Source organism: Oculina patagonica, chromosome 12, assembly GCF_052425735.1.
Source record: "Oculina patagonica isolate OP01 chromosome 12, crgOcupat, whole genome shotgun sequence".
NCBI lineage: Eukaryota > Metazoa > Cnidaria > Anthozoa > Scleractinia > Oculinidae > Oculina > Oculina patagonica.
In genome coordinates, this window is record NC_135769.1 from 1,438,601 (window position 1) to 1,464,491 (window position 25,891).

General features: G+C 38.6%; 2 protein-coding genes across 2 annotated transcripts in view; one reads left to right on the forward strand and one right to left on the reverse strand.

Moving 5' to 3' along the window:
* Positions 1-25,891, forward strand: part of LOC144633775 (uncharacterized) — a 145,107-nt gene that overhangs the window by 104,754 nt on the left and 14,462 nt on the right. The gene's annotated exons all lie outside the window — the stretch shown is intronic.
* LOC144632355 (uncharacterized) lies at positions 332-23,914 on the reverse strand. The gene is made up of 12 exons (XM_078490984.1): positions 23,752-23,914; positions 14,958-15,814; positions 10,710-11,246; positions 9,864-9,871; positions 9,774-9,781; positions 9,162-9,349; positions 8,838-8,845; positions 7,884-7,927; positions 6,278-6,538; positions 3,763-4,655; positions 2,178-2,312; positions 332-1,571 (listed from the first exon to the last, which is right to left on the reverse strand). Exons 1-11 carry the CDS (start codon positions 23,810-23,812, stop codon positions 2,184-2,186), a joined length of 2,994 nt encoding a protein of 997 aa, XP_078347110.1. The 5' UTR covers positions 23,813-23,914; the 3' UTR covers positions 332-1,571; positions 2,178-2,183.

A 25,891-nucleotide genomic window follows, 5' to 3' on the forward strand; every position in this document is an offset into this window, starting at 1 on the left:
TCGAGTTATCGAGGGTTCGAGTTACCGAGGGTAAAATTACAGTAAATGTATAACGAAAATCCAGGGGAAATCGATTTTGGTTCGAGTTAGCGAGGGTTTGAGTTATCGGGAGTCGACTGTAATGTGCCTTGCCCAAGAACACAACACAATGACCCTGGCTTGAACCTGGTCTGATTGATCCAGATTCCAGAGCATTAACCATTAGGCCACCACGCCGCTGAAACTGACATAGCAAGACATGAAGTCTGCATTGGGGGAATATTGGTCAACCTTTTTCCTGAAAGTTTCTGAACTGATATGTGATAAAGCAAAGGGTTTAATAAAAGTGCATTTCTTTATTTCAATATAGCAAAACATACTTTAATTAAGCAATATAAAAGCCTTAACCATGTTTTATAAGTTCTGTATGAAGCATGCGACGAAGTGGCGAATAGTGTGTTTCACTTAGCACTTATTTTATTTCTAGAAAAGTTTGTAATTATAATAAAGCTATTTTATCCTCCTAAGAGCTAGCCAATCAAATGTGAAGCACGCTAAATATAAATGCTCCTTACACGGCGTTATAAAAAAATTAAATAAAAAAAAATAGTTGGATCTATTTTCATAGTTTTTAAAATCTACAGTAGTTGTTCTAGAAAAAAAGAACTCATTTTACAACAGCGCTCATGTGCAGTTAAGCACCTCTATTTTTTAGTTAGTATTTTTACAAAAAAGCATACCAAATTTTTCACTGGAGCAATATTATAATATAATAATACTTTGATAAATTTTAATGTAAAATTACCTTCAAGATGTCCAAAATGTAATACACTTTTCATAAAATTCTATAGAATTGCACAAATACAAAACCTTAAATCCATATAAATCCATATCCAATCGTATATAGAATAAAGTACCCGGGTATGATGTATTAGAATACAATAATCAAGAGGCGGTTTCATTAATGGGTTACATGTATCATGTAACCGGCTGTCATACACATCAACCGTTAGCTGTCTTCCCCAATACAACACGAAACACTGTTGATCTCAATAGTACAACGCTTTTTCTAACCTTTTGAACTAAAACTCAGTTGGAAAAGCGTTCTCCTGGGACCGACACTTAACAAACGTAACCTGTCTGGTTTCGATAAAACAAGTCTATTTGATCATGTTTTAAAAAACTTAATTTCATTTGAATAAGTCAGTCTGGACACAAATTCTACACTAGTTACTAACTAAAATAGATTTTTTCTTCCTACATATTTACTTTTCTTCCAAAAATATAGTATCTTTGTTCAACTGGATATAGGAGACATCCTCGTATCACTGCGATATTTGCCCCAAAGTTAAAACTACAACTACAATGCGTTTGCTATAACATCTGAGAGATTCTTATAAATAAACTGCCTTTCTTACTTCGGTTTGTTTCCTTATGAAATAAAAACACATGTACATCGAGTCCTTGTTGAATTATGTAATCTCTTTCTCTGTATCTTCCAGCCTCTACTTTCTGTACAATGACTTAATTATTTAGCTTTCTTTTAATGTCCATCTTGAATATATTATAAACTTATAACATTCCGGCATCACCTAAAAAAATAAGTAATAATTAAAAAGAATGGAAAAAGAAATGTGAAGGAAGGCAATGTGTGCATGATGGTCTGACATATTTCGGAGAAGCCAGAAAGCTCGTCTATTTGTTCTTAAGACGGCATAACAACGCTTGAATGCTATTTTCGTTATATTTTAGCAGCACTTTGCACAAAATCGTAACAGTTATAAGTAATTTGGGTGGACGAACACCGTAACTTTAAAAGCGTAAAGTTGCCTTGTTTTGTTCATAAAATGTCATGATCTACCACCCACAGAGTGATGGGGGAGCCTAACAGAGAAGGTCAGGGGATGGATGGGGTGTGGCGTGTTATCACAAAAAAAGACTAATCCCGAGGGAACGAGTTTGTTTTGTTTTCGAACACAATGCCTGCTACAAAACAGACGTTTTCCTTCGGGATCAAACATCAAACGAATGTCGTTTTTGTCTACACCATACCGAGCGTTGATCAATACATCAATTGAATAACGCGATCCCCCCTAAGAACGACTTCGTGGGAGGCTACTGTTTTCCCAGCTCTTCAATAAAGAGAATTCTACAATACGTTATGTTATGTTATGTTACGTTATGTTATGTATTGTTACCTTTCACTAAACTCCGTTTTCCTGTTGTGATACTGTCAACTTTCTTTTGTGGAAATCCTCTAAGGCAATACCATAGTTATCATAAACGTCCAAAAACTCCAGACTATGGTGTTGGATTCTGCGCTTTCTACAGAGCTACAAGAAAATGAGGAGGCGTTATAAGTTTTCAGAACTTTCTGATAGGTTATGGCATACAGTAAAAAACCGCGTGTAAGACACTCGGGATTTAAGAACCTTTTGGCAGAAATTTGCTTTTTTAATACCCCAAAATAAAAGAACCTGTTTAGCCAAACAAATTTCAACAGGTTCTTATATGTGGGGTTAACGATTTAATTTATATATTTTTTTACCAAAAACCAAAAAGGTGATGTTATAAACAGTACTATATCATTGATCAATTAATGTTGTTGCACTTTATAATGAAGAACAGAACAGATTTTATACTATTTTCTGATAATCAACAAAAATGTCTACTCTGTAGAAATTAAGAACCTACTTAGCCTAAACTGTCAATAAGTACCCCAAAATACAAGAACCTGTTTTGCCAAACTCTGTAGGTTCCTACACGCGGGTTTCTACTGTATTTGCCAAAGGCGATGCTTCACTAGGCAATGTTTCTTATATTTTGTTTGTTGGTAGCCAGACCAGGTAAACGAAGCGCTGCTTTGTCCAACACTTTCTAGATGATAATCTCTATTTTCTCATCGCCTGTCTCCTTGATAACTTATTGATATTGTAGGGAGAAACTAAATGTTGGTCACTCTGAAAGGTTAAAAGTAAACGCTTGGACAGTAAAAAAATATATCCAGCTCATTTCTCTCTCCTTCTCTCCTGCCCTCCTCCAAAATATCTGAGTTAACATAAAGGAGGACAACAGAAATGAGAGAGATAAAGCAGGATGCAGGACCTGAGCTAGTTGGCGTCAGAGTGTACAGGCTTTAAAGGAGCTTTGTCAAGGGGAGTTCGCAGATTTTTGGTCTAAACTGTTCTGAAATAAGTGATAGGCAGCTAAACCCATAAAAAGCATTATCTTTGAACATCTAAAGGAAGATATACAACCATAGTTTTTGGATAGAAATCAACCTACGGCTATAAAAATCGATTTTTATGATGATGCGCGAAATAAATCCGTTTCCATCCAAGTCATCCGCAGCCAAAAATGTTCGTTAACAGTTTCAGTGCTCTAATATAGCAATTTTTAATTAAAATGGACTGTTATTTTTAGGTTTCCTGTGACACAAAGATAAATTTTGGCCGTTCAAAAATCTGGTAAAATCCGTGACAAAGTCCCCTTAATTTCCACTTGGCATAAAGATCTAGAGGAAGAAGCATGAGGTGAAATCGACGAGCCTGTTTGTATGAGTTACGTTCAAATATACTTGACTATAAATAAAAGACGTCTTGGAAGAACTTTTTTGTTTTCGACATCCCAGAGAGAGGTATCCATTTGATAGCAGTAATGACAATTTGTTACGTGATAACTCCCGGTCGACATGAGTTACTTATCAACTTTTCTTTTACATACTGGCGTTCCCAAAAGACATTTCTCGCGAATTGTACCCCCTTTAAATTAAAATACTCTTACCAAATAGATCATCAGGATTATAAGCAACACCATAACGGCAAACACTGATATCACTCCAATCACCCAATCTGGCAGCACTGTCTTTTTATCTCCAGTCTGCTTTTTAGCAGTCACTTTTTTCTCAACCGTAATTTCAGTAAAGGTGTAATTCCCTGTTTGTCCACCCTCGCTTGCTGTGGTTAATACTTCTTTTATTTGCTCGTCCGACGCTGTAGATACTTCCTCTGTTATGACGTTAAATATGCATATGATACTGCCCTTGCGGAAACCAATAATTTCTACGCGAAGAAAATTTGCAACTTTTTCTTTGAGGACATTAGTGAGAGTTGCACTTAAATCGGCGGCCAACGCCTTAAACTTTGGGCTTGAGGAGTCGCTGAGTTCTTCTGTAAACTCTTCGTCCGGTATTGTAACGGTTACTTCAAAAACAATCTCTTCCTCTGCGGTGGGTGGCTCCGTAGGTGGCAATGTCGTTGGCTTCATAGTGTCCACAACAATTACGTTTGTTATCTTAAAGGCACCTATTTCGTCTCCCAGTGCTCTTTGAATTTCCTCTTCTGTCGCCGATGACGTTTTATTTACAAAGACTGTCATTTGGCAGTTTATTTTGTTTCCTTCACTAAATCGTTCCACCTTAGAGTAGACAAAGCCTTTAACCCCTTCAAGAGCTTCATCAACATCACTTTCGATTTCTTTGGAAAACCGTTTAAAGTCTTCACTTTCTTTGTTTCCAAGACTACTGGTATAATCTTTATTTGTTATTGTCATGTCTACCACAAACTTCTTAAGCGCTTCTGGATCTGGCGTAGTCGGAACAGTAAAGACATTATTAGTAGATGAAGCAATTAACGTCTGTTTTACAGTGGAAGGTGTTGGGGACAGGCTGGCTGTTACTACAACAATAAAAGAAGAGATATAAATTTTTATTACTTCAGTGTGAATTTTACCAATTGCACTCTTAAAAGCATCAAAGGTGAAAAGATTTCTTAAAATATTGTTTCATGGAATGATTTTTCGAAAACATGTTAAATTTTACCATTCTCCAATTCATCTGGTAAAACTGTTCTAAAAGGGGACTATTTCTTCCAAAGGTAAACAAAAAAAGGCAAATGAAATAAATGTCTAAACTGCTGCATTTAAGGTACACGGAAATTCCCATGTACTTTTTAATCTGTGCGTATTAACGGTACATGGTAATTGCCATGTACTTTTTAATCTGTGTCGTATTAAAGGTATATGGTAATTGCCATGTACTTTTTAATCTGTGTCGTATTAAAGGTATATGGTAATTTCCATGTACTTCTTAATGTGTGTCGTATTAAAGGTACATGCAAATTTCCATGTACTTTTTAATCTGTGTTGTATTAAAGGTACATGCAAATTTCCATGTACTTTTTTAACTGTGTCGTATAAAAGGTACATGGAAATTTCCATGTACCTTTTCTTATGTGTTAAGTCACAAGGTACATGGAAATTTCCATGTACCTTTTCTATGGTGTTAAGTCACAAGGTTACCTTTAAATCTGTGTTCTATTAAAGTTACATGGAAATTTCCATGTACCTTTTCTTATGTGTTAAGTCACAAGGTACATGGAGATTTCCATGTACCTTTTCTATGGTGTTAAGTCACAAGGTTACCTTTAAATCTGTGTTTTATTAAAGTTACATGGAAATTTCCATGTACCTTTTAATCTGTGCGTATAAAAGGTACATGGAAATTTCAATGTACCTTTTCTTATGTGTTAAGTCACAAGGTACATAAAAATTTCCATGCACCTTTTCTTATGTGTTAAGTCATAAGGCACATGGAAATTTCCATGCACCTTTTCTATGGTGTTAAGTCACAAGGTTACCTTTAAATCTGTGTTGTATTAAAGTTACATGGAAATTTCCATGTACCTTTTAATCTGTGCGTATAAAAGGTACATGGAAATTTCCATGTACCTTTTCTTATGTGTTAAGTCACAAGGTACATGGAAATTTCCATGCACCTTTTCTTATGTGTTAAGTCATAAGGCACATGGAAATTTCCATGTACCTCACTCATCGTCAACATTGCCGAAAGTGAATATCGAAATCACCGCTTCAGCCGCTTACTGTGCCAACTTTTTTTAAACTTGGCAAAGCTATTATCATCAGTGCGCTGAAGTTCCAAAGTAAACTAAAACGTATGTAGTTAGGTCGGATAATACGTACATGAAGTACATATGAAAATACGCAAACACTGCTGCCTCGCAATTGGCTCTGACGAACACAGGGTAACACTCACAGAGAAACTACTATCAATAAGGTCTTTCAAAACACCTGTGCAAGAACAAGAAACACCTTCCCATTTTGAGGCCCCCAAAACTCATTTAACAATATCAGTACGTTTGTGGTGTTTGTAATGACGTTGGGAGAGTGCCTGAAAAAACGGGAACAGAACAAAAAATTACTTCTTAAAACGAAAGGTAAAAGAATGGGCGACTTCATTATCAACAAACTACTTGATGTTCCTGAAATGATCGATACTTACTTGGTGATGCTGTTGTTGGAGCCTCAGTTGTCATACTAACAGAAGTGGGCGTAGTTACATTTGATGACGTTGTTGCAGCAGTTACATTAGGTGCTGCAGTACCTGTAGTGACATTTGGTGTTGTAGTGACATTTGGTGTTGTAGTGACATTTGGTGTTGCAGTGACATTTGGTGTTGCAGTGACATTTGGTGTTGCAGTTCCATTTGGTGCTGCAGTTACATTTGGTGCTGCAGTGACATTTGGTGTTGCAGTGACATTTGCTGTTGCAGTGACATTTGGTGTTGCAGTGACATTTGGTGTTGCAGTTACATTTGGTGTTGCAGTGACATTTGGTGTTGTAGTTACATTTGGTGTTCCAGTTACATTTGGTGTTGTAGTGACATTTGGTGTTGCAGTGACATTTGGTGTTGCAGTGACATTTGGTGTTGTAGTGACATTTGGTGTTGCAGTTACATTTGGTGTTGTAGTTACATTTGGTGCTGCAGTTACATTTGGTGCTGCAGTGACATTTGGTGTTGCAGTTACATTTGGTGTTGCAGTGACATTTGGTGTTGTAGTGACATTTGGTGTTGCAGTGACATTTGGTGTTGCAGTTACATTTGGTGTTGCAGTGACATTTGGTGTTGCAGTGACATTTGGTGTTGCAGTTCCATTTGGTGCTGCAGTTACATTTGGTGCTGCAGTGACATTTGGTGTTGCAGTGACATTTGCTGTTGCAGTGACATTTGGTGCTGCAGTTACATTTGGTGTTGCAGTTACATTTGGTGTTGCGGTTCCATTTGGTGTTGCAGTTACATTTGGTGCTGTAGTTACATTTGGTGTTGCAGTGACATTTGGTGTTGCAGTGACATTTGGTGTTGTAGTGACATTTGGTGTTGCAGTGACATTTGGTGCTGCAGTTACATTTGGTGTTGCACTTACATTTGGTGCTGTTGTTACATTTGGTGCTGCAGTTACATTTGGTGTTGCAGTTACATTTGGTGTTGTAGTGACATTTGGTGTTGCAGTGACATTTGGTGTTGCAGTGACATTTGGTGCTGCAGTTACATTTGGTGTTGCAGTGACATTTGGTGTTGCAGTTACATTTGGTGTTGTAGTCACATTTGGTGCTGCAGTTACATTTGGTGTTGCAGTTACATTTGGTGTTGTAGTGACGTATGGTGTTGTAGTGACATTTGGTGTTGCAGTTACATTTGGTGTTGCAGTTACATTTGGTGTTGCAGTGACATTTGGTGTTGCAGTGACATTTGGTGTTGTAGTCACATTTGGTGCTGCAGTTACATTTGGTGTTAGAGTTACATTTGGTGTTGCGGTTACATTTGGTGTTGCAGTTACATTTGGTGCTGTAGTTACATTTGGTGTTGCAGTGACATTTAGTGCTGTAGTTACATTTGGTGTTGCAGTGACATTTGGTGTTGCAGTTACATTTGGTGTTGCAGTTACATTTGGTGCTGCAGTTACATTTGGTGCTGCAGTGACATTTGGTGTTGCAGTGACATTTTGTGTTGCAGTTACATTTGGTGTTGCAGTGACATTTGGTGTTGCAGTGACATTTGGTGCTGTAGTTACATTTGGTGTTGCAGTGACATTTGGTGCTGTAGTTACATTTGGAGTTGCGGTTACATTTGGTGTTACAGTGACATTTGGTGCTGTAGTTACATTTGGTGTTGCAGTGACATTTGGTGTTGCAGTTACATTTGGTGTTGCAGTGACATTTGGTGCTGTAGTTACATTTGGTGCTGCAGTTACATTTGGTGTTGCAGTGACATTTGGTGTTGCAGTGACATTTGGTGCTGCAGTGACATTTGGTGTTGTAGTGACATTTGGTGTTGCAGTGACATTTGGTGCTGCAGTGACATTTGGTGCTGTAGTTACATTTGGTGCTGCAGTGACATTTGGTGCTGCAGTGACATTTGGTGTTGCAGTTACATTTGGTGTTGCAGTGACATTTGGTGCTGCAGTGACATTTGGTGTTGCAGTTACATTTGGTGCTGCAGTTACATTTGGTGTTGCAGTTACATTTGGTGCTGCAGTGACATTTGGTGATGCAGTTACATTTGGTGCTGCAGTGACATTTGGTGATGCAGTGACATTTGGTGCTGCAGTGACATTTGGTGTTGCAGTTACATTTGTTGCTGCAGTGACATTTGGTGTTGCAGTTACATTTGGTGTTGCGGTTACATTTGGTGCTGCAGTGACATTTGGTGTTGCAGTTACATTTGGTGCTGCAGTGACATTTGGTGATGCAGTGACATTTGGTGCTGCAGTGACATTTGGTGTTGCAGTTACATTTGGTGCTGCAGTGACATTTGGTGTTGCAGTTACATTTGGTGCTGCAGTGACATTTGGTGATGCAGTTACATTTGGTGCTGCAGTGACATTTGGTGTTGCAGTTACATTTGGTGCTGCAGTTACATTTGGTGTTGTAGTGACATATGGTGTTGCAGTTACATTTGGTGCTGCAGTGACATTTGGTGTTGTAGTCACATTTGGTGCTGTAGTGACATTTGGTGTTGCAGTGACATTTGGTGCTGCAGTGACAGTTGGTGCTGCAGTTACATTTGGTGCTGCAGTTACATTTGGTGTTGTAGTAACATTTGGTGTTGCAGTTACATTTGGTGTTGCAGTTGCATTTGGTGCTGCAGTGACATTTGGTGTTGCAGTGATATTTGGTGTTGCAGTTGCATTTGGTGCTGCAGTGACATTTGGTGTTGCAGTGATATTTGGTGTTGCAGTTACATTTGCTGTTGCAGTTACATTTGGTGTTGCAGTGACGTTTGGTGTTGCAGTGACATTTGGTGCTGCAGTTACATTTGGTGTTGCAGTTACATTTGGTGTTGCAGTGACATTTGGTGTTGCAGTGACATTTGGTGTTGCAGTTACATTTGGTGTTGCGGTTACATTTGGTGCTGCAGTGACATTTGGTGTTGTAGTCACATTTGGTGTTGCAGTGACATTTGGTGTTGCAGTGACATTTGGTGTTGTAGTCACATTTGGTGTTGCAGTGACATTTGGTGTTGTAGTCACATTTGGTGTTGTAGTCACATTTGGTGTTACAGTGACATTTGGTGCTGCAGTTACATTTGGTATTGCAGTGACATATGGTGTTCCAGTTCCATTTGGTGTTGCAGTTACATTTGCTGTTGTAGTTACATTTGGTGTTGCAGTGACATTTGGTGTTGCAGTGACATTTGGTGCTGCAGTTACATTTGGTGTTGCAGTTACATTTGGTGTTGTAGTGACATTTCGTGTTGCAGTTACATTTGGTGTTGCAGTTACATGTGGTGCTGCAGTTACATTTGGTGTTGCAGTGACATTTGGTGTTGCAGTGACATTTGGTACTGCAGTGACATTTGGTGTGGTAGTGACATTTGGTGTTGCAGTTACATTTGGTGCTGCAGTTACATTTGGTGCTGCAGTTACATCTGGTGTTGCAGTGACATTTGGTGTTTCAGTTACATTTGGTGCTGCAGTGACATTTGTTGTTGCATTTACATTTGGTGCTGCAGTGACATTTGGTGTTGCAGTTACATTTGGTGCTGCAGTTACATTTGGTGTTTTAGTGACATATGGTGTTGCAGTTACATTTGGTGCTGCAGTGACATTTGGTGTTGTAGTCACATTTGGTGCTGCAGTGACATTTGGTGTTGCAGTGACATTTGGTGCTGCAGTGACAGTTGGTGCTGCAGTTACATTTGGTGCTGCAGTTACATTTGGTGTTGTAGTAACATTTGGTGTTGCAGTTACATTTGGTGTTGCAGTTGCATTTGGTGCTGCAGTGACATTTGGTGTTGCAGTGATATTTGGTGCTGCAGTGACATTTGGTGTTGCAGTGATATTTGGTGTTGCAGTGATATTTGGTGTTGCAGTTACATTTGGTGTTGCAGTGACGTTTGGTGTTGCAGTGACATTTGGTGCTGCAGTTACATTTGGTGTTGCAGTTACATTTGGTGTTGCAGTGACATTTGGTGTTGCAGTGACATTTGGTGTTGCGGTTACATTTGGTGTTGCGGTTACATTTGGTGTTGTAGTGACATTTGGTGTTGTAGTGACATTTGGTGTTGCAGTGACATTTGGTGCTGCAGTTACATTTGGTGTTGTAGTCACATTTGGTGTTGCAGTGACATTTGGTGTTGCAGTTACATTTGGTGTTGCGGTTACATTTGGTGTTGCAGTGACATTTGGTGTTGTAGTCACATTTGGTGTTGCAGTGACATTTGGTGCTGCAGTGACATTTGGTGCTGCCGTTACATTTGGTGTTGCAGTTACATTTGGTGCTGCAGTGACATTTGGTGTTGCAGTGACATTTGGTGTTGCAGTGACATTTGGTGTTGCAGTGACATTTGGTGTTGCAGTTACATTTGGTGTTGCAGTTACATTTGGTGTTGCAGTGACATTTGGTGTTGCAGTGACATATGGTGTAGCAGTTACATTTGGTGTAGCAGTTACATTTGGTGTTGCAGTTACATTTGGTGTTGCAGTTACATTTGGTGTTGCAGTGACATTTGGTGTTGCAGTTACATTTGGTTTTGCAGTGACATATGGTGTTGCAGTTACATTTGGTGTTGCAGTGACATTTGGTGTTGCAGTGACATTTGGTGTTGCAGTTACATTTGGTGTTGCAGTGACATATGGTGTTGCAGTTACATTTGGTGTTGTAGCGACATTTGGTGTTGCAGTGACATTTGGTGTTGCAGTGACATTTGGTGTTGCAGTTACATTTGGTGTTGTAGTGACATTTGGTGTTGCAGTTACATTTGGTGTTGCAGTGACATTTGGTGTTGTAGTGACATTTGGTGTTGCAGTTACATTTGGTGTTGCAGTGACATATGGTGTTGCAGTTACATTTGGTGTTGCAGTTACATTTGGTGTTGCAGTTACATTTGGTGTTGCAGTGACATTTGGTGTTGCAGTTACATTTGGTGTTGCAGTGACATATGGTGTAGCAGTGACATTTGGTGTTGCAGTTACATTTGGTGTTGCAGTTACATTTGGTGCTGTAGTAACATTTGGTGCTGCAGTGACATTTGGTGTTGCAGTTACATTTGGTGTTGCAGTTACATTTGGTGTTGCAGTGACATTTGGTGTTGCAGTTACATTTGGTGTTGCAGTGACATTTGGTGTTGTAGTGACATTTGCTGTTGCAGTTACATTTGGTGTTGCAGTTACATTTGGTGTTGTAGTTACATTTGGTGTTGCAGTGACATTTGGTGTTGCAGTGACATTTGGTGTTGCAGTTACATTTGGTGTTGTAGTGACATATGGTGTTGCAGTAACATTTGGTGCTGCAGTGACATTTGGTGTTGCAGTTACATTTGGTGTTGCAGTGACATTTGGTGTTGCAGTTACATTTGGTGTTGCAGTGACATTTGGTGTTGTAGTGACATTTGGTGTTGCAGTTACATTTGGTGTTACAGTTACATTTGGTGTTGCAGTGACATTTGGTGTTGCAGTGACATTTGGTGTTGTAGTGACATATGGAGTTGCAGTGACATTTGGTGCTGCAGTGACATTTGGTGTTGTAGTAACATTTGGTGTTGCAGTTACATTTGGTGTTGCAGTTACATTTGGTGTTGCAGTGACATTTGGTGTTGCAGTGACATATGGTGTAGCAGTTACATTTGGTGTTGCAGTTACATTTGGTGTTGCAGTTACATTTGGTGTTGCAGTTACATTTGGTGTTGCAGTGACATTTGGTGTTGCAGTTACATTTGGTTTTGCAGTGACATATGGTGTTGCAGTTACATTTGGTGTTGCAGTGACATTTGGTGTTGCAGTGACATTTGGTGTTGCAGTGACATTTGGTGTTGCAGTTACATTTGGTGTTGCAGTGACATATGGTGTTGTAGCGACATTTGGTGTTGTAGCGACATTTGGTGTTGCAGTGACATTTGGTGTTGCAGTGACATTTGGTGTTGCAGTTACATTTGGTGTTGTAGTGACATTTGGTGTTGCAGTTACATTTGGTGTTGCAGTGACATTTGGTGTTGTAGTGACATTTGGTTTTGCAGTTACATTTGGTGTTGCAGTGACATATGGTGTTGCAGTTACATTTGGTGTTGCAGTTACATTTGGTGTTGCAGTTACATTTGGTGTTGCAGTGACATTTGGTGTTGCAGTTACATTTGGTGTTGCAGTGACATATGGTGTAGCAGTGACATTTGGTGTTGCAGTTACATTTGGTGTTGCAGTTACATTTGGTGCTGTAGTAACATTTGGTGCTGCAGTGACATTTGGTGTTGCAGTTACATTTGGTGTTGCAGTTACATTTGGTGTTGCAGTGACATTTGGTGTTGCAGTTACATTTGGTGTTGCAGTGACATTTGGTGTTGTAGTGACATTTGCTGTTGTTGTTACATTTGGTGTTGCAGTTACATTTGGTGTTGTAGTTACATTTGGTGTTGCAGTGACATTTGGTGTTGCAGTGACATTTGGTGTTGCAGTTACATTTGGTGTTGTAGTGACATATGGTGTTGCAGTAACATTTGGTGCTGCAGTGACATTTGGTGTTGCAGTTACATTTGGTGTTGCAGTGACATTTGGTGTTGCAGTTACATTTGGTGTTGCAGTGACATTTGGTGTTGTAGTGACATTTGGTGTTGCAGTTACATTTGGTGTTACAGTTACATTTGGTGTTGCAGTGACATTTGGTGTTGCAGTGACATTTGGTGTTGTAGTGACATATGGAGTTGCAGTGACATTTGGTGCTGCAGTGACATTTGGTGTTGTAGTAACATTTGTTGTTGCAGTTACATTTGGTGTTGCAGTTGCATTTGGTGCTGCAGTTACATTTGGTGTTGTAGTTACATTTGGTGTTGCAGTTGCATTTGGTGTTGCAGTCACATTTGGTGTTGCAGTCACATTTGTTGTTGCAGTTACATTTGGTGTTGCAGTGACATTTGGTGTTGCAGTGACATTTGGTGTTGCAGTGACATTTGGTGCTGCAGTTACATTTGGTGTTGCAGTGACATTTGGTGTTGCAGTGACATTTGGTGCTGCAGTTACATTTGGTGTTGTAGTTACATTAGGTGCTGCAGTGACATTTGGTGCTGTAGTTACATTTGGTGTTGCAGTTACATTTGGTGTTGCAGTCACATTTGGTGTTGCAGTGACATTTGGTGTTGCAGTGACATTTGGTGCTGTAGTTACATTTGGTGTTGCAGTTACATTTGGTGTTGCAGTTGCATTTGGTGTTGCAGTTACATTTGGTGCTGCAGTTACATTTGGTGCTGCAGTGACATTTGGTGTTGTAGTCACATTTGGTGCTGCAGTTACATTTGTTGCTGCAGTTACATTTGGTGCTGCAGTGACATTTGGTGTTGCAGTGACATTTGGTGTTGTAGTTACATTTGGTGTTGCAGTTACATTTGGTGTTGCAGTGACATTTGGTGCTGCAGTTACATTTGGTGTTGCAGTTACATTTGGTGTTGCAGTGACATTTGGTGCTGCAGTTACATTTGGTGATGTAGTTACATTTGGTGCTGCAGTGACATTTGGTGTTGCAGTTACATTTGGTGTTGTAGTGACATTTGGTGTTGCAGTTACATTTGGTGCTGTAGTGACATTTGGTGTTGCAGTGACATATGGTGTTGCAGTTACATTTGGTGTTGCAGTGACATTTGGTGTTGTAGTGACATTTGGTGTTGCAGTTACATTTGGTGTTGCAGTGACAAATGGTGTTGCAGTTACATTTGGTGTTGCAGTTACATTTGGTGTTGCAGTGACATTTGGTGTTGCAGTTACATTTGGTGTTGCAGTGACATATGGTGTTGCAGTTACATTTGGTGTTGCAGTTACATTTGGTGTTGCAGTTACATTTGGTGTTGCAGTTACATTTGGTGCTGTAGTAACATATGGTGCTGCAGTGACATTTGGTGTTGCAGTTACATTTGGTGTTGCAGTTACATTTGGTGTTGCAGTGACATTTGGTGTTGCAGTGACATTTGGTGTTGCAGTTACATTTGGTGTTGCAGTGACTTTTGGTGTTGTAGTGACATTTGGTGTTGCAGTTACATTTGGTGTTGCAGTTACATTTGGTGTTGTAGTTACATTTGGTGTTGCAGTTACATTTGGTGTTGTAGTGACATTTGGTGCTGTAGTTACATTTGGTGTTGCAGTTACATTTGGTGTTGCAGTGACTTTTGGTGTTGTAGTGACATTTGGTGTTGCAGTTACATTTGGTGTTGCAGTTACATTTGGTGTTGCAGTGACATTTGGTGTTGCAGTTACATTTGGTGTTGTAGTGACATTTGGTGCTGTAGTTACATTTGGTGTTGCAGTGACATTTGGTGTTGCAGTAACATTTGGTGTTGTAGTGACATTTGGTGTTGCAGTAACATTTGGTGTTGTAGTGACATTTGGTGTTGCAGTAACATTTGGTGTTGTAGTGACATTTGGTGTTGCAGTAACATTTGGTGTTGTAGTGACATTTGGTGTTGCAGTAACATTTGGTGTTGTAGTTACATTTGGTGTTGTAGTGACATTTGGTGCTGTAGTTACATTTGGTGTTGCAGTGACATTTGGTGTTGCAGTAACATTTGGTTTTGCAGTCACATTTGGTGTTGTAGTGACATTTGGTGTTGCAGTTACATTTGGTGTTGTAGTGACATTTGGTGTTGTAGTTACATTTGGTGTTGCAGTGACATTTGGTGTTGCAGTAACATTTGGTTTTGCAGTCACATTTGGTGTTGTAGTGACATTTGGTGTTGCAGTTACATTTGGTGTTGCAGTGACATTTGGTGCTGCAGTTACATTTGGTGATGCGGTGTTATTTGGTGTTGCAGTGACATTTGGTTCTGCAGTGACATTTGGTGATGCAGAACCTCTAGTGACATTTGATGTTGTAGTTACATTTGGTGCTGCAGTACCTGTGGTGACATTTGGTGCTGCGGTGGCATTTGGTGCTGTAGTTACATTTGGTGCTGTAGTGACGTTTGTTGCTGTAATTACATTTGGTGCTGCAGTACCTGTGGTGACATTTGGTGCTACGGTGACATCTGGTGCTGTAGTTACAGTTGGTGCTGTAGTGACGTTTGTTGCTGTAATTACATTTGGTGCTGTAGTGACATTTGGTGCTGCGGTGACATTTGGTGCTGTAGTTAAATTTTGTGCAGTTGTATTACATGGAGTTAGTGCTGTTCCTGCAGTTACATTAGGCGCTGTAGTTGTATTGGGCTCTGTAGTTGTGTTACATTTAGGTGCTCTAGTTGTTGTTGTTGTGTTAGATGCTGTGGTAGGTGTGGTTGCATTTGTTGATGTGCTTTTTGCTGTTGATTTTGGTGCTGAAGGTCCTGTAGTTGTATTAGGTGCTGAAGTGCTATTACATTGTGGTACTGCAGTTGCATTAGGCGCCGTAGTTGTATTTGGCGCTATAGTTGTATTACATTCAGGCGCTGTAGTTGTGTTAGCTGCCACAGTACCTGAAGTTGTGTTAACTGCTTCAGGTGCTACAGTTGTTGTTGGCACTGTTGTGGCTGTAGGTGTGACTGATAGTTGAGTTTGGGCATTTGTATAAGGCGATGAAGTTAGTGTAGTTCCTATAATTGTATAAGACGAATGCAGGTTAGTTTTGGCTTGTTTAAGTATATAGTTTTTGATTAGGCTTGGATTTGATGGAACTTTCCATCCATTTTCTTTGTATGCTTCTTCCTCGCAGAGAAAGAAAAATTATAATTAAATAATTCAACTCTTTCAAGACAAGCAATATAATAACTTATAAAATGTTCACAAGTACGCTGACGAGTTGCTTGCACGTATCGGTTCTTTCTCCGATTAGTTTTGTGAATAATCAATTGACAGTGCCCTTTGGTTTCTCCTCAAGAATCACTCGATTCGAAACTCAAGTCTCGATACTCCAAGTTTGGAAAAATAAGTATCCGTCCAGTCAATAGTGTACTTTTCAGTCCACTATCGAATTCATCTTTTAATAAGTTACACCTTCCGCGTTTTCTAAAACATTGGGATGACCGGAATGATCCGGAACAACGCTGAATCAATCTTTCCAGATCATGACTTTTTCAGATCACTTGTTAGAAACTGGTCGAAAGTGGTCGCTTCGAATTGAAATACCTTTGACAGTTTTTTCCGAAGCGAAGAATCCGGCTGATAAACCTTAGTTAATATAAAGACACACAGCTTTGGGTGCCTCTGTGCGGCTTTGTTCCAGCCAGGCCTTGATTGACGGCGAATCCGTTTAATTGACGTCGCTAGTTGAAACGAACTGGTCGTGGCGATGTAATGACGCCAAGGAACCAAAATACGGCGATCGATAGTTAAGTCAGACCGTGATCGCGTCCGCATGTATCCACGTGCATTTGTTTCGGGCTTGCGTTTATTTCTGTATTTGCGTTGCCCCAGTACATGAACGTGTCTCGGTCTTATGCTATCAAATAGGAAGCGTATACGCCGGCTTCCAGTCGTACTAACTGTTGAATTTGAACATTTCATAAACATTTTTGAATCATTTTTGGGAGTTTTGCTTCAAATAATCAAAGTAATATAATTATAATTAGATCGAAATTAGTCTAAATTAGACTATAGTGCAATTGAGGAATTGAAATTTTTCGAAACTGTAAAACAATTAAACAGAGGAACAAACAAACAAAGAGAACGACACGCTTTCGAACCGCAGTTATAGTTGTACTTGAAAATGCAGTTTACTTTTTTCAATTAGCCTAATGGCAGCTAACAATGTCAGCCATTTGTTGCAGTGTAATCACCACAAGTTGAGTGGGATAAAAGCATCATTTTACTGTGTCTCATGACCCGATGACCTGAGCTAGACGTGATCCAAACTTTCAATTACGTCATAACACCACAAAAGGGAAACGAAGTTCCGGCATTAGTATTTCTCGGAATCCATAGTTTTTCTGGGAATGCTGAATTTCGCCTGTGCTTAATTAAAAGAGGCGTACCAGACAACAAAACTACGAAACTGCAACACAGTTATGCCAGAGTCTTGAAAAACTACTAGTAAAATGTTAAGATACGTATATACTAAAAGCTTGATTCAAAACGCGTTATAACTGCGGTATAAAGGGATACCTCTTTGTCGTTACTTTGATGTACGTTTTAAAGATAAATGTGATGATTACTTGTCATATCTGTTTAGCTCAGAACGCCGCTAGCAGCAATACTGCCGACCGTACAAATCCACATTTTATGAAAAAAAAAAAGAAATAAACAAAGTGATATTTTGAAGGGCATGTTTAGCGCTACTACACGGGAATAATTATCTTCATTGATCGTGAACGCTTGTTTTTAAATTGCGAGGCATGGCCGTTTGACACTGAATAAACTGAATAGCCTGGATCATTCCAGTCATTCCAAAGGGATATATTTTCTGGTTTCAGTATTTTAATAATCGCTTGGAGACGGCTTTTTGCCTTGAAATACGGTAATATAATAATTATAAAAAAACTAGAATAAACTGGAATTCTGCCTCGCCGTCTACCCACGCCACGTCTTGTGGCTTTTTGTTAAAGGCCGCTAGACCATCGTCACGATAGAGAAAAATGTTTGAAAGTGATATCCGACATAATTACATATTTTTCAAAACTGTTTGTGGTGTAGATTCATGCGTATTCACTATTTCTTTTGTATTTTTTTTCTTCAATTCAAGTGAAGGGTGTTGTTTAAAGTTCATTACATCGGACATCAGCCGTATTGAGTTGAAATAAGCAACTGGCGATCATAAAAATCTCTAATTACATTAAACTGAAAGCTAGACATAAACACACTATATAAAAATTACTGGTACGCTCAAAAGATCTGCCTGTCATGGGCTATAGCAATTTTTTATTTATAAAAGATCACGGCGGAGTACTTTTTTCAAGACTGGCGATAAAATCGAATTGTTCAGGAAACCGCGTCTGTTGGCCAAATTCTTACGCAACTTGCCCATTTACAAATGGAAAGCTTATACTGAAATCCTTTTAGTTCTATAGATTATAGCGAGTAATTAGTAATCAAAGTCCAATTTTCCTTTCATAATATCAAAACACTGTCAAACAGACCTATAACAAAAACCAATCTAACCCAAAAATGGGTAGATAGTATCCAGATGTAGCATTTATGAAAATTCTCCAAAGTCACATTAATTAATATAAGACAATTGCTGGCAATTGATAATAAGGAGAAATAATTGTTTTGATTAAAATAGGAAACAATTGTTTTCTTACCTCCATTTAAAACAAGGACTAAACCAACAAGATAAAAGAATGAATACCCGTTCGCTGAGTACATCCTTGCCTTCATTTTACATCAATTTGCCGCTGACGGTGTCTCTCTACCATAAAAAGTGTTATTTTTCTGTACAGAAGCTCCGAGGAAGCAGAAAGCTTCGTTTCGGACCCCAGACGTCGAACAGCAAACTCGAACTAATAGAAGACCTTGCAGCACGTGAACACGTGAATCGACTGATTCGTACTAGTTTCAAAAAATTACCGAAATAAAGTTAACAGATGTCCAAGTTTAAAGATCTATTCCTCTTTCTTGACTAGTCCAAAGAGATTCAAAAAATCACCGAAGGAAATGAACAAATTCACACGCTTTTGCCAGCATGTGCTTAGTTGACTCTGTGCAACCGGAAACCAAAATTCCGTTTTTACCGAATGGTAATGAGGTGTAGTGATGATTCGCGAACTTGAAGTGACGTGTTTCCGTCACTCCATTCTGATATTAAACCGCAATTAATTCATGCATTAACGTGCTGACAGAAAGGTTGTTTAAAACGCCATTCAGCACATGTCAATCAAAAACAAATTATCCTATAACCTCATTCCCAGGGTCTCTCTCTTTCAGGGAACAAGGTTGAATTTTTACAAAACAAATCGAAAGAGGATCAATTACACTTATCCTCTGGTGATAAAAGAGAATAGAATTCGCTCTACGAAGCCGTAGAGCATACTCTATCAATGACCCATTCACCTAAGAAAACATTCAAACGCAAATGAAGTGAGATTGTGACATAACTGATAGCAGCTATAAGCTACATGCAGTTACCGCGTCTTTATTGTAAACACAACATTCATGCTGCACGATTTTGTTTCGCGTCACATTATCTTCGTGTCACGTCATCCGTTTTTCATCTTTTTGAGTCGTGCAGAAACGCGCATCTTTCTCAAGTTTTATTCGCTGCTCAAAATAACGCTATACGTGCTGACAGAAAAGTAAACATATCCACAAAACAAATTTACCTAATGCTAAATGGATCAAAGGTTACACTTTCAGTTGTGATGAAATAGAATTCGCGCTACGAAGCCTGAGAGCACGAACCATCAATGACACAATTCCCATGGAAAAATAAAACATTGAAAGGCACATTATTGAACGCTTATTTGAAGAAAAAAAAACTATCAATGACCCATTCACGCAAGAAAACATTGAAAGGCAAATTAAGTGAAATTGTGACATTACTGATAGCAGCTGTGAGTTACACGTAGTTACGGTTAAAAAATTATTACGCTCGCCATGTGACGTGTTGTAGTTAACACCACATCCACAGCTTGAATCCACAGCACGTTTCTGTTTCGCGTGACGTCACCTCGTGTCACGTCATCTGTTTTTCATCTTTTTGAGTCGAGCAGAAACACGAAGTGCTCGGGCGTATCTTTCTCTCGAATTTTATCCGCTGCTCAAAAATAACGCTATACGTGCTGACAGAAAAGTATAGATATTCACAAAACAAATTTACTTAACGCTAAAAAGGATCAAAGGTAATACACTAACCGGTAAATATTTTTGTGGTGAAAACTGAATAGCGCTACGAAACCTGAGAGCACGAACCATCAATGACGCAACTCATGTGGAAAAATAAAACATTCAAACGCAAATAAAATGAGATTGAATTACTTTATTGCACACTTATTTAGAAAAAAATGCGAAGGTCGGCACTTCATCGAATTACCAAATTACCATGAGGTTGCTCGAAGAGCCTTTGATTATAATGACGAAACTATGCACGTTCTTAATTAGTCGATTCCAAAAATCGAGAGGTAATTCAAGAACAGGACTTTTGCCAACTTTTCTCTTCACGCGCGAGTCTCGCGCGATCTAATGCACACGATATGAAAGTACTGGACTGATTCGTAAGTAGCGGTTTCTGTCACGTTGTTCTTTTAGCAGTGATTTGAACAAATTTTCCCATTATACGTTGCCGAATTTGACAGCATTTTCATCAACTTATTTGCAACACGATTTTGATTTTTTCACTGTAAAACGCACTAGAATTTTTTTTAAAAAAAAAGGAGAGAAAAATCGTCTTTGAGATAAAAAGGTCAAGCGCTTCAATGTTGCGTCATTCTTTTTTCACGATAAGGATGGTCGTCATGTTGTTCACAAAGAACAAGACAACTGATTTCCGCTTGTCTTTCTCCAATAAAGGCCTTAGTACCGCGTACTTGAATATCTTAGGGGGTAGCGGCCGAGTTTCAGGCCTTTTACTGCGTATGCGGTTATAATAAATTATTTATAAACGACGATTTTCAAATTTGCACTATTGGTCTGTAGTGGGGAAACAGACGTTTCACAAGATAAAGCAACAACACATGGAATGAAATTTATCTCCGTTCTGGAATTGCGGTGTTAAAAACATCTTTTAGGTAGAAGAAGGAATGGGGTTCGTAGCTACCAGCCCCCCTTCTCCTCTGCGTTCCTAGAGTCTTGCTAGTGAGGCCAATAGGTCACAAACACTGACGAAATTGAACGAGTATGTTTATTTATTTCTTCAGTTTAGTGTGTCTTTTAGCCTTTGCTATCAAACTGAATCGGTTCAATATGTCGAAAGTAGCCTATTTCAGAAGCCCATACAAAGGAATATTAAGCAATATTAAGCTGTATTTGCTACAGATCTAGCGTGAAAATTGTCGCTTCTTGACTTAGGAGCACTCAATCTTAAATCTCTCTCAAAAATGACGTAAATCACGAACAAGTTCGAAGAAAGTCCTAAATGAATCGAAAAACAATTCTTGGAAAAAAGATAAAATCTAGTGATCAATTTCCACAGACCTATGAGCACCAAAAGAGAATAAAGTACGCTTCTGTGATTGGCCCAACTGATAAGTAAGCTGACGGGTGATGGGGAGGGCGGGGAGACGAGGAGGTAGATAGCACACCCTCGGGGTAATATCAGCAGTTCCGCATAATACTACAAAAAGCGCACGGCCTTTGTTAGATGCCGAAGTCGCATTGTGAGAATTTTAGTGTCCATCAAGGTAGAATCTCATTACATCTAGGAACTAAATTGAAATACAAATTAATTAATTAATCAATTGATTAGTTTATTCATTTTTCAAGCAAAACCATGGACATATTTTGTTAGAAAACTCGTAAAAACATGAAATTATGATTGTAATGACTGTTAAATACGTGTCAGTACCCATGTTCCCCATTTCAATGTTGGAATGGTAAAAAAATGGTAAAACACGGTCAAGTGTCAGATTGATGTTTTTTGTCAACTTTGCATAAGGGTGGGGAGGGGCAAACTGCGTGTAAATAATTTTGTTTTTTGTAACACTTGTGTCCATGGTTGTAGTTATAAGAATTTGATGGTACATATATCAAAATAGTTTTTCCCTATAGTTGATTTTCTGTATTCTCATTACCTCTCTGCTTGATGATGTATTGATATATTAAGGAGAAATTAGCTATTGATTACTCGTTGAACGTCAGCGTTTAACATGGGAGTTCTTTAATAAGTTAGACATTCCAATTTTTGGTGTTTGAGTGTATTTTGCACGTCCAAGAATCAAGAAAATGAATATTTTTTAAGCTGTTTGTTTAAGAAAATTCCTTACACTGTTTGAGATTCCAGAATTTGTAAAAATAAGCAGAGACATTTGTTGTCTTCAAGAGTTAAAAAAATAGTCCACCATTCAACCTCTCGAAATCTGGAATGAACGCGATGTTTTGATATGTAAATCTATAAATAGGTTAAAAAAGCTTTTCGTTCAGACAAAATAGATCCTAAAATGTAGCTGACGAATTACTGGCTCAAACTACCGAGGTACTTAAAATGAAATAATTTTTACTCCTTAAAATACAACTAAGACAACTTAGTCCGTGTCAAAGATCGTGTGAGGCCAAATTTCAGGGTGTTTAGAAGCTAAAACAGGGAATTGTAATTGTTGAAATTCGAAGTAATTATTATTTATTATTTATTAATTATTTATTATTTTAGCACCCCTCCATGGCTGGGACTTTGGACCTTTTGCTTCTGTCACTTTGAAAAGCACTCATATTTCTAAAATAATAAACTGCCTTAAAAAATAACAAAATATTTTTTTCTATGAAATTGAACTTTAAATTAATCGATATCTTTTTTTATATAGCAAAATGTGACGCAAATTTACAAAAAGGCGAACTTAAAGGAGCTTCTTATTCGGGTTTTAATTACTCCTTTGGTGTGTTTCCACTTTAGAAAACTACTATTTTGAAGTTTCCTTTAATTTGAGAGTAATCAGAGAAATGACTTAAAATATTGTGACATTGCTCATTTAAATCACAACTAATTATAACGACAAGGAAACTAAGAAATGCATGCCCGGCAGCTCATCGATCAGACGGGTTTTTATTACATATAACGTTACATGATCTCCAAAAGATCGCTGAAAGATATCGCGGAATATTAATTTGATCGTTAACCTTACAATCATATATCGAATAATAATAATAAAAATTGAATTAAAGGCCAAGTCATCGTTGCGTAAAGGAAAAATAGCCGTTAATTTGCAAAGGAAAACGTAAAACATGGGATTGATGCAGGGAGCGGCGAGTGATATATATATTATTTTAATTCTAGACAGTCGTTTCCTACAGGTAAACATAGACATCATATTAACGTTCTAGAGTTTTCCTTATATATGATGTCAGAAATGATAAAACTAACGTTGCTAAGGTCAGGAAGGTTTTACAAATTGTAAAGTTGAGGTACTCTATAAATCTGCAGATTGCACAGGCAAAATAAAGAGCGGCTTGAATGTTTTAAAACGCCTACAGTCAAGTCGAATAAAAACAGAGGGCTTGGAAGTTTTCCGGATAAATATTTACTCAAAAAAGGCGCGATTTGCATGCCACTTAGCTCAGTTCTGCTAAAGTGCAAACTGCTGGACGGAAATGATGAAGTTGGAAAAAACAAAACGTCTTGCAAACATTTCGCAACCAGCTGAAAACGCAGTTAGCTGGAAGATGAAAAAACTAAACTCCTTGCAGAAACCCTGATCCGATCTCATCACGTAGTGATTATCCCTTGTTGGATACCGCTGAAATAACGTCTGCTTTCCGCAGCATGCTAATAGCCCTGCATGTCGAAGACGATGATTTTCTATTTCTTTAACAACATTATGCAAAGTAATAAATGCTTCTAACACGCAATTTCTTAGTTGTTTCCATGGATTTTGTAATATACGATGTTTCACTTTTGTCTGAAACGCCCCATCACGATGTTTTCTCGTAGACAAATCTTATCTTAACTCACCTCCAAGAAATGCAAGGATAATCCAGATAGCTTTCACACGGAAAATGCGATTTCCATTCATCCCGGCTGTTTATTCCTGACGCCGAAGCGCGCACTTTCCTGGCTTCCTCGATTCCTCAATAAAGTATAACACAGACGCTGCAAGAAAAAGTATATGCTCCGAAAAAAAAATATGCAGAGTCAATGTCTCAGTGTATTAACAATCTGCTTATTAAAAAAGCTGTAAAAATGACAAGCGACATTTTATTTGTGTACTGGCCATGATTGACAGCATCTTTTCTAATCATTTTAATTCTTGAAATAGCTTTTGTGTTAGTCATTCCCTGATCGCTAGTTAAATACGCACTGACAGTCTATACGTATTACCAATGAGATTTCGCAAGAGAAGGAAAGTTAAGCTATTTCAATATTTATACGAGTTTGTTTAAATAATCCATGGTGATACCTCTAACGTCTTTATCAGCTCAAAGAAATGCTAGGACCAAATTTTCATTGTACACTCGCAGGATCTCGAAGTAAATTAATTTAAAATTAAGCGGTGCAAAAGATATCTTGATTTTTCAAGCTGTGATTGCAACGGGGAAAAATTGAAATTAAATTACCCTGAGGATAAAGGAAAAAACATACCAGCTACGCCACACTGTCAATTTTTTCAAGTGTTAGGTGTCTCGCTCATCAAGTAAAAGCACGTATACATTTATTTTCTTTTCGTGACTTTAGTCATAACATTACCCTGTTGCCAAGCGCGTCTCAAAGTGAAGGAAAAAAATGTGGAGCAAAACAGAGCAGCACACTCGTATAAAAAAATCACGTGGATGATATGTTAAGCTGCCCGCCCTAACCGGCTTTGGAATCTTAGCTTGTTCAAATAATTAACGTATAAAAAAAAACAGCTTCGGCATGATAGAACTTTTCAGCACCAAGTTTGAATCCTGGGGTTTGATTCCAATGTTTCATCATCGCTCATAAAAATATTTGCCTTTCGTTGGCGATTTTAATTTGTAAATTCTCATAACCTCCCTGATTGAACATGAATTGTGCAGGAAAATTACATGTAGTCTTTGATCAATCCTGAGAAAGAGAAGCTTGCACTTTCTCACGATTTTTAACAATCGTTTAACGATCATCTTTTGACAAGTATTCGAAATTAATTTAAACAAGGCCCTATGACCTCACTCTTAAGCTATGCTGGTGGTAATTAGAGGGTAGGGTGATGTGTCTTTCTTTCGTTAAAGTGTTCAAGTGTACTTAGACTCAGTAAACATCTTAAAGAAACATGAGGGCGGTCATGTGCAGCGAATATTTTGGCAGCTAATTCGTCAAAATGTTGCACTGTAAACACAGAATCAAAGACGAAATGGTCGTCGAATATTAGAAACGTGTTTCAGTAGCCGAAGAAAGATACCATCGGAATACATGCACAACGTGCACTATACTGCTAGTCATTGACGATTTAGCAACGTTTTCAACTTAACAACTTTTGCTTTCGAAGATGCCTGAACTAGTTATTTGCATATATCTGAGGACGCCAAAAAGACCAGACTCCACGAACAAAAGACAACGGCGGAGGCTGAGAGGTGGCTTGAACTTTAGAGCCTGGATCCTAATGTTGTTTCTCGTTAGTTGAACCGCGGAGTCAATGCATTAAATAGCCTTGATGTTCTATATTTTTGTCTTCAAGCCATCGAGCGTGCGATTGATTTTAGATCAATTTGCTAAGGGAATTGTAACCTTGAGCCCCTCCCATGAAGGGGTCGAGGGGGGGGGGGGGGGGGGGGCATGTTCTCTTGTTCCCCAAACAATCTCCCTTGTGTTTTTTTCCCTAAATGTATTTTGCCCATTTTGTGATCCCTAGTTCCAAAAATATCAGTAACATAGTTTTTGTTTCCGTCTTGTCAACTTTATTTTCCCTTTGTTCCCTTGTTCCCAATTATTTAATGGCCATGTTGCCTTGTTTCTGAAACACCTGAGAAGGGCTCAACCTTTAAGCCTGGGCCAAACGAGGATGAGAGCTGATTAGAGTTGACTCTCATGAGAGTTTTCGTCAACTCTTATCTACTATCATCAACCCGGGCCAAACAGGAGAAAACTCTCATCAACTCTCATGGAAAATTTGAACAAGTTCAAAGTCGATGAGAGC